The sequence below is a fragment of the Danio aesculapii genome, chromosome 3, assembly GCF_903798145.1.
Source record: "Danio aesculapii chromosome 3, fDanAes4.1, whole genome shotgun sequence".
NCBI classification, from domain to species: Eukaryota; Metazoa; Chordata; class Actinopteri; order Cypriniformes; family Danionidae; genus Danio; species Danio aesculapii.
Window position 1 is genome coordinate 9,427,370 of NC_079437.1, and position 9,267 is coordinate 9,436,636.

The window sequence follows — 9,267 nt, forward strand, 5'->3', positions numbered from 1 at the left end:
AAAGTGGCCGGTGAGTGTAAGTCAGTAAAATAACAAAAAATATAATGGCAGTTTATAAGGTGTTTGTACCATAATATACACCAAAAACCCAGACAATAGATCACTTTAAACTATTAAAAATGTTCATAAAAGTCCCTTTTAACTTTTTAAGGTTCAAAGTTGTCGGAAGAAAAATTAAGATCCCATAATGCAATTCAGAAGCATAAATAAACGGAGAAAAATACAAAATAAAAACGCGAATCACAAAATGTATGGATACTTTTTACAGTGGCAAAGTAGGCAAGTGTTTGGACAGCAAAAGTTTGTTCTGTAGACAATCAAAGAATATATATCTATTTTAAAGAGGGCATCACTTAGTAAATAGAATTCAATTTTTTCAATTCACCTTTATTTGTATAGTAAACAATGGTAAACAAATTACAATTTCACAACAAGGGCTTATAATTTTTGTCTTCAGCTGTACATGTTTACCTCTTGTATATAATTTTAATGTTTCTTGATCAGTTCGCAGTTCATATAACTTGTTCTTCCAGCGCTCTGCAAAGTGTACACCGTGTCGCACCACAGATCTTTATAATACTGTTTGGTCCGGACAGCGGTGACCCGAAACTTCTCATATGGAGGGATCAGCACCTCTTTAATGTAAGGATACTGAGAATATTTCATCAGCTCGGCACTTTCACAAGTTATAATCTCAAAACAGGACTTCGATCCAAAACCTTGCGTTATTTTCGGATCTAGGGAGGAGGACGTAAACTGACCAAAGCGGATCTCTTTATTGAGGACGTGCTTATCAAAATTAGCCGTAGTACCACGGTAGGTTAGAAAGCATTTATTGTGCATCTTCTTCAAGATCTGCAACGCTTCGGTCAACAGAAAGTGCAGCGCATGCCACTTGTATTTCTTGTGCTTGTACTGGTTTTTGCCGTAACGCGTGTCTTCGTTAAACTGACGATACACATATTTACCAGTGTACACGTGAATGGCGATTAAATGGTCTCTAGTTAAGTGGTCTTTACCAAACTTCACGACCTTCGCGCTGTTTTTCCAGTATTGTTTAAATTTAGGATTGCTTTTCAATTCATTTGGCAGATATTTGGTCTTCACCAGATTTGCCATTTTTCCTTTGCAGCCATTGTATTGATCGTCGACAGATTTGTGTTCCATCCCCAGTGGAAATATCTTCTCAGCGGCGGCTCTGTGATCCTGCAGAAAAAGCAATCATAATTAGTTGGTTCCCACTCTGAACCAAACGTCAAATTCCCTGAATTTCACTGACTAAACAGCTGAATTTTCATGACCTAAATTGTTAGACTTTGCCACAATTTTACAGTTATTTGCTGCAAAAAAAACCAGTAAAATACCACATACATTCTTTACAGTTCACTATTGTAATATGCACTGTGGGTCATTTTTAGGTCACACTTTATTTTGATGTCCGTTTGTTGAATTTAATTTATATTGCATCTACATGCCAACTAATTCTCATTAGATTATGAGTAGACTTAGTGTAAGGGTTAGGGTTAGTGTAAGTCGACATGTACTTGCAAAGATTCTTATAGTCAGTTAAATGTCTGTTGAAGGAGCAGTATCAGCAGATATTAAGCAGACAGTCTACTAATACTCAAATAGACCATCAAAATAAAGTGTTAGCCATTTTTATATGTTTACAGTAACTTACTACATATTAGGAATTTGCGGTATTCTGCTGTAATCACGTACTGCTACTGTAGTTGAAGACATAAACTTGTAACTTGTTTGGAAGGAATTAAATTCAATAGTACATACTAAAAATAAAGGTACTGCTTGTGTAAAATGTAAATAAATGACAGTAAAAGTACAGTAAAAATTGTCCTACTGTCAAATTAATATGTGGTAAAGGGCATTTTACTATAAAATAAGTTGCGGTAAGGCTACTTTACTGTAAAATGAAAATGCAGTAGGGCCCTGCTACTGTAAAACACATTTAAGGTTATTGCACACTGAATCCAAAATCTTCCTCCGTAATTTTTGCATAATTCATTCATTTTTTTTCGGCTTAGTCCAAATAAATTCAACCTCACGTTGTGTCAATCATACTGACACACTGCCTCCGAAACTTTCATCAGATTTTTTTTCTGTTTTAACATCCGAAAACGTGCCTTGAGAGGTGCCTTGACAGTTCAGAGCCACCGTGAACGGCAAAATACAAAATGGCGTCACTTGAGCCAAAGATAACGTTATAATAAACACAGTGCATAAATTAAAGACAGAATGTGGCGGACAGTTGAGAATGCCTATATGCTGGATTCTGTGATTGGCACACCTCTTCCCTGTTGCTGTTTGGGATGTGAGTGTCCATACATTTGATATGCTTCCCATAGACAATTATCACCTCATGGTCCGCTTCAGTCCATTCTAATACGTCAACCTGGTGTCTATTATAATGTCTGTAGGCCATTTTCTGTTTTCTGATTTATTTATGTATGTGAATGAAGTATCACAAGCAATGTATCAAAATTCCACTGATTTCCTAAAATAAACTTTGCATTTGGGATAATCCAGCGCAGCTCTTTAATAATGACCTGAAGTCTCCTTCGTCTCTATGTACAGTAGGCTAGTATTGGATGAACACAATATGTAGCACATTCCTCTTTCTTTTTCTACTTTGGAGAAGCATGAGGAAAACAGAGTACCCCTGCTTAAATTGACTGCAATGTTTAGCCTTTTTTTGTTATAGATTACGCATCGGACTGCAGCGTGCAAGGTTTATGTAAAAGAAAAAAAAAATTGCGTATGATTACGAAATAAACGCATATGAAAATTTCAGACTTCAGTGTGCAAAGACCTTCACAGGTAAGTTACTGTAAAGGGGCAGTTGTTGGCAACAGCCGGCCAGTAAGTTACCATAAAGATACACTAAAACTGTATTCAAGAGTTCACACTTAGCTGATAATCAATAAAGCGTATTTGGCATGCTGTCCCGGGAGAGAGCCCTGAGCTCGTAATATCCTCGAGCCCGGGGCTCCCTCCCGTTAGAAGGGCGAGAGGGGAGTTCGAGCTCAGGTAGGTCTCGAGAACTCCCCTGCTTGTCGCCGCGTGAGAAGTGTAAACTAGTGTTGTTTTCGGTGATAATTTGGTTTAGTCTATTGCTATGGTATATGTTTTTGGACGGTGGGAGGAAACCGGGGGACCCAGGGGAAAAACCCACGCAAACACGGGGAGAACATGTAAACTCCGCACAGAAACACCAACCAGCCCGATAGGAGGTTGGACCAGCGGTGTTCTTGCTGTGAGGCAACAGTGCTAGACACTGGGCCACCGTGTTGCCCTATCGGAAAAAAGGGGGAGGAAGTAGGGTTGGAAGGAGGGGGAAGCTTCAAGACGAAGATAACTGGTGTGAAAAACTGTGGTTATTTATAATGCTTCCGTAATTATCTAATAGGGCAGATTACAGAGCTAATGAGGAGCCAGCCGTGTTGATCATAAGCCCGTGATCCTCTCGAAATTAGTTTATAAATAAACCACACTAATTAACAGGAAAACAGGCAGCTTTTGTGTTCCTCCAGAATTTAGGAATTCTGTGAATGCTGAATTTAATGCAAAATCAAGCTTGCAATATATAACCTATAACCAATATATTGCCTTGTTGACAGTAAATAATATTTGACTAGATACTTTTCAAGACACTTCTATACAGCTTAAAGTGACATTTAAAGGCTTAAATAGGTTAATTAGGTTAACTAGGCAGGTAATTAGGCATTACATTCCCTGATTTTCAATGTCTGTAACAGAAATTATTTGAAAATGATTGATATTGAAATTATTCGTACATGCTCACCTGTTCTAGAGCTGCTAAAATGAGGAGAAGAGCTTCAATGATCAACAGCATCTTGATTCAATCCAATCTCTCAGATCATCTAGAAAATACAGAGATGATGAGGAAAGAGGAACACAACAGCATCACACAGAATAATACAACTAAATGTGGCCCTGGAGGTGTATTACAGAGAGATACAAACTTTCAAATCTGATCTCTTTGGTAAACATGGTCATTTGGGTCAGGAACGAATGTGTGACCCTGTACAACAAAACCAACCCTGTAATATTGAACTAATATTCATACTTCAGTTAGCGCTATACCATTGCCCATACAATGTATTTTTGGCAGGTCCAGAGTCACTTTTAGGACACATTATGTTATTACAGAAGAGCACTTCCTAAATACGTTGCCTTATCTTAACTACAGATAGTCCCTGGAAACTAACAGATGGCATAACAGATAAACATACTAACTCGACAAAACAAAATCCTAAAACCTGTCCTTACTTTAGCTTATTGTCCTACCTTATTTTCTAAAATGATTCGAGAGCTAACAGGAAAAATAGAAGAACAAACAAAGCATTTAACTGAGCTGTTCAATAATGGCATATTAATAGTTGAAAATGAACATGTTTAATGGTAGAAAGGCTCTTGGAGAATGCTGAAGATGTGTTACATTAACATGACACAACACTAAATAAATAATCACAGACTTCCGCACAACATGATATTAAAGCTAGCACAGGAACTAAAACTAGCATTACAGACACCAACAAAGCGACATAGAGAATTAACAGTTATAGTGCAATTGACTAATGCCTTATGTGTTATTTTTTATTTGCTGGTTTTGTCTATCCATTTTGTTTAGGCTAACTGATTAGCAGCAGTGTTGCTTGTTAACAGGCCCGAGAGTGGATTGTTGAACTTGACGACACAATTTACTTACGATTTGTAGAACTAAAAATAAGACACAAGTTTGTAAGATAAAACAAAAATCCCAAATAAAGTTAAGATTTACTTCTGTAATACACATTAGCAAAATTATATAAGTTAAGACCTAAGGCAGTGATCACCAAACTTGTTCCTGGAGGGCCGGTGTCCTGCAGATTTTGGCTCCAACCCTAATCAAACACACCTGAACAAGCTAATCAAGGTCTTCCTAGGTATACTAGAAACATCCAGGCAGGTGTGTTGAGGCAAGTTGGAGCTAAATCCTGGAGGCACACAGGCCCTTCAGGACCGAGATTGGTGACCCCTGACCTAAGGTAAGAAACTTTCTGTAATGTTCCCTCATGGACCACAAAACCAGTTTTAAGCTGCGCGGGTGTATTTGTAGCAATATACAATATACTTATAATCAGTCAAATGTATATCTGTTTATTTTATGCCAAAAATCATTAGAATATTAAGTAGATTATGTTTTATAAAGACATTTTGTACATTTCCTACCATATTTACCTCAAAACTTACATTTTAGATTAGTAATATGCATTGCCAAAGGGCTTCATTTGGACGACTTTAAAGTTGATTTTCTTAATATTTTGATTTTTTGAACCCACAGCTTACGGATAATTAAATAGCTGTATTGCAGCCAAAAACAATCCTGTCATAACAATTGAAAGCTTATTTCTTTAGCTAAATAAAGAAGTTATTTTCATGACTCACCTGAGTATACTGCCGTCTCTCGTTGTGGAGTTTTGGTATTATACAGGAGCTCAAAAGCAGGAGAAGATCAGAAAAAGTCAGTCGCTCACGGTCAGAAGACAAAGACTCTTCAAACTAACAGATGAGGAATGCGGCTTATTATATATCACCGGTAATGTGTGTGTTTTAAGAAATAATAGCTTAAGTTACACGTTTTGGCAATCTGATTTCATAATAATTGCATGCAATAGTGAATCTGCATGAAACTGTTGATGAAACCTTTGATAACCCCGAGTTTGTCAACATGCATGTCTGGATACAAATTCACACGAGAAAACTATGACTTGTTGATTTTTTTGTTTTAGAGCTGTAATCAGTTAAATGAGGACTGAAGACACCAAGTGATGGAGTGTTTCTAGTGTATTTTGTCCCATTCTTCATGCAAAATAAGGTTTAAGGTCATTCAAAGTCATTAAAGTCTTCATTGTTGCACTTTGCGTTTCAAAATGTGCCACACATTCGCTATTGGAGACAGGTCAGGACTGTAGCCAGACCAGTCAAGTACCTGTATCCTCTTCCTCTGCAGCTAGGACTTTGTAACGTGTGCAGAATATGGTTTTGCAATGTCTTGTTGAAATATGCATGGGTGTCCCTGGAAATGGTGCCATCACAATGATGCCATGCAGCATTAATGATGCCATCACAGAAGTGCAAGTTACTTTTGCCAAGGGCACTTGACCATGACAGACAGGGAAAAAACATTACAATTGATGAATTACACATTAAATAAATGTTAGTTGTATTGTCTGCAATGAAGTATAAGTCAAAGTAAATTTAGAAATCACTACTTTCTTTTTTATTCGCATTTTCCTTACTGTCCCAAATGTTTCAAAATTTGTACATTTTCTGTTGTATATTTGTTTTCTGCCAAAACAATAAAATTCATTTGTCTGAAGAATGTATATGCTGTCTATTTCTTGATAGCAATAAAGAATGATGATTAAATTTAGTACCACTACAATAATTATTATATATTATATATGATATACTATTAATGTGTATGGAGTATTATGCTGTGAGTAGTACCACAGTACAGTAATTAACTGTAAGCAGTTTCCAGTAAGTTACCAATACTGCTCTGTTACAGTAATTAACCAGCAACACTGCTGCCAGTTAGTCACTGTAATAGTTCTCTTAAGGCCCGTTTCCACAGAGTGGTACGGTACGGTTCGGTTTGGTTTGGTACGCTTTGAAAGCCGTTTCCACTGTCACAAAGCGTACCGAACCAAACCGTACCACTTTTTCGGCATCCTTTCGAAAGGGTACCAAACACGTGAAAGGGTACCAAAAGGCGGAGCCACACGCGCAGCTGAACGCTATTGGTTTACAGAGATACGTCATTCGCTTACGCAACAAGCGAGAATGAAAACAAAAAACCCGCCATATTTAAAATACACAGCGAGAGATTACAGCGGAATTATAAATACATATAATAACGAGCCATGGTCGACCTGGGCTCAAACAAACCTTGTCGTCGTCTTGATGAACAGCCACAAATCCAAGAAGAAGAGCAGATTTACCCTGTGCCCCGTAGTTTTTTACGAGCCAGTCTGAGGCGCGAGCGGTTTCGCTTTCTTGCTTGCGCTCGCGCGCGTCTAACATTATATCTGAAATAACAAACTTCTTGAGCTGATGATAATAACCTGCGCTTGATTATTGACGTGCTTTTGAAACCCGATCCTGTCAGACACAGACAAACGCGAGAGTGAAGCACGAAGAAACAAAGGAGAAGCCGGAAAAAAGGAGCACATTATTTTCCAGCAAACATGAACAAAATGCCATGTATAACTAACTTATTATCTTCACCTTTTGGACTAATATGAACCGGGAATGACGGAATTACTGTCTAGCAGAGGCTACATGTGCTGCTGAAGCTTACATACACAGATAAGAGGTTTTCACTGACTGTAGGCTATATTTTGTGTTGTTTTGAACCTAAATACCGGCGAAATGTCTGCTATATGTAGTTCTTCTGTAGTTGGGAACATATCGGAGACTGTAAGGGGCTGTATGTGTTTATATATGTTCATTTATTTACTTATTTAATATAATTACAGACGTTACAGTAGGCTGTTTCGCACTGTCATTAATCTGCAGTTATAATCAACTCATGTTCATAGAAAAGTTAGTAATAAACATTTCTACACAAGTATTTATGTGTGTAAAGCGTCTGTTTTGTGAGAAGAGCTTCTCATATGATATGTGAGTGACCCGTACAGCTTTATTGTAGACATTTCCTCGAGCGAGAATGACGTCGACTGAAACTTTCTGTCATACACCACGCCCACCAAAAGGGTACCCTTGTTAGTGGAAACGCAAGCCTGATAAAGGTGACCCGTACCAAACCGAACCATACCGTACCAGTCAGTGGAAACGAGCCATTACAGTAATTATATTCAGTTATAGTAATTACAGTATAACACTGTAAAAAAAAGTCCAGTAAAGTCTTACAGTGTACTTCATTATCACAGAACAAGCAAATTAGCCCCAATTAACCTCTTTTTTAAAGGTGCGGTATGAAAGTTTGACACCCAGTGGTTGAACTAGGTATTGCACTCCTGGTTCAAAACACATGTGAGCACAGGTTGCCAGATTGAGGACATCAACAGGAGTGTGCCTGACTATCAAGCTTAAAGTCGTGTTCTAAATAAAAGCAATGGCACGCGATAGAAGGAATATTCTCCATATTAAAAGTAGTTTTTATTCTAACCAGTACCTGAAATTTATTAGATTAGATTAGATTCAACATTATTGTCATTATACATGTACAAGTACAAGGCAACGAAATGCAGTTTAGGTCTAACCAGCAGTGCAATAGCAGCAAGTGCAGGATACAGGTATAAGTTATAAAGTGCAATTATAGAAAAACTATGGTGATATTTACAGATGGATGTACTATGAACATTATATACAGGTTGTATTAGCTATGAACAGATTTACAATAAATGAATATGTACAGGATGCTATTAATAATCAGAAGTGTGCAGATAGATAAACATAATTACAAATGTCCATGTGCAGTGGGTATGTACAGTTCAAATAAATGAATCAGTGCAATGAATATGTGCAAACTTTAAATGTGCAAATGTTAAATAGTGCAGTGATTGTGAGGAGTATAAGTTGGAGGAGTGTGGGGGGTGTATTGGGGGGGCAAACGAGTCAGTGAGGGGCAGAGTTCAAAAGGGAGACAGCTCTGGGGAAAAAGCTGTTCCTCAGTCTGTGAGCAGGGTGAGAGGTGTCCTTAAGAATACTGCGTGCTCGGCGCTGACAGTGTTACTTCTGGATGTCCTCTATGGCTGGCAGTGTAGTCCCTGTGATGCCTTGGGCAGTTTATATTTTATAAATTATATTATTTATATATATATATATATATATATATATATATATATATATATATATATATATATATATATATATATATATATATTATACATAGTTATTTTATCATTTATATTTTAGAAACTGACACTGATCACATCGGGCAGAGCTTGTGTGCTTTATTCAGTGTTAAATGCTAATAATGTGAGTTTGAATGGCATTTTACATGGGATTTACTGCCATATACTGAAAGCAGCAGCAGATAGTTCACCTCAGACCTTGAAAATAAACTATTTGAAATTGAACTTTAGAACTGTGACTCAGTGCAAACCAACACGTATCGGCGATTCAGCATCTACATTTAATAATGTTAAATAGAGGTTTATTATGAATTAATTAGATTATAAACCTTACCATTTCGCTGTAGTGCAGTGAGTGCACTAT

General features: G+C 37.3%; 1 protein-coding gene across 1 annotated transcript; it reads right to left on the reverse strand.

Moving 5' to 3' along the window:
• Positions 1-385: 385 nt before the first annotated feature.
• On the reverse strand, positions 386-5,620 carry LOC130217866 (NAD(P)(+)--arginine ADP-ribosyltransferase 2). Its single transcript, XM_056450087.1, has 3 exons — positions 5,467-5,620; positions 3,821-3,899; positions 386-1,206 (listed from the first exon to the last, which is right to left on the reverse strand). The coding sequence occupies exons 2-3, from the start codon at positions 3,869-3,871 to the stop codon at positions 487-489; spliced, it is 771 nt and encodes a 256-aa protein (XP_056306062.1). The 5' UTR covers positions 3,872-3,899; positions 5,467-5,620; the 3' UTR covers positions 386-486.
• Positions 5,621-9,267: the final 3,647 nt, after the last annotated feature.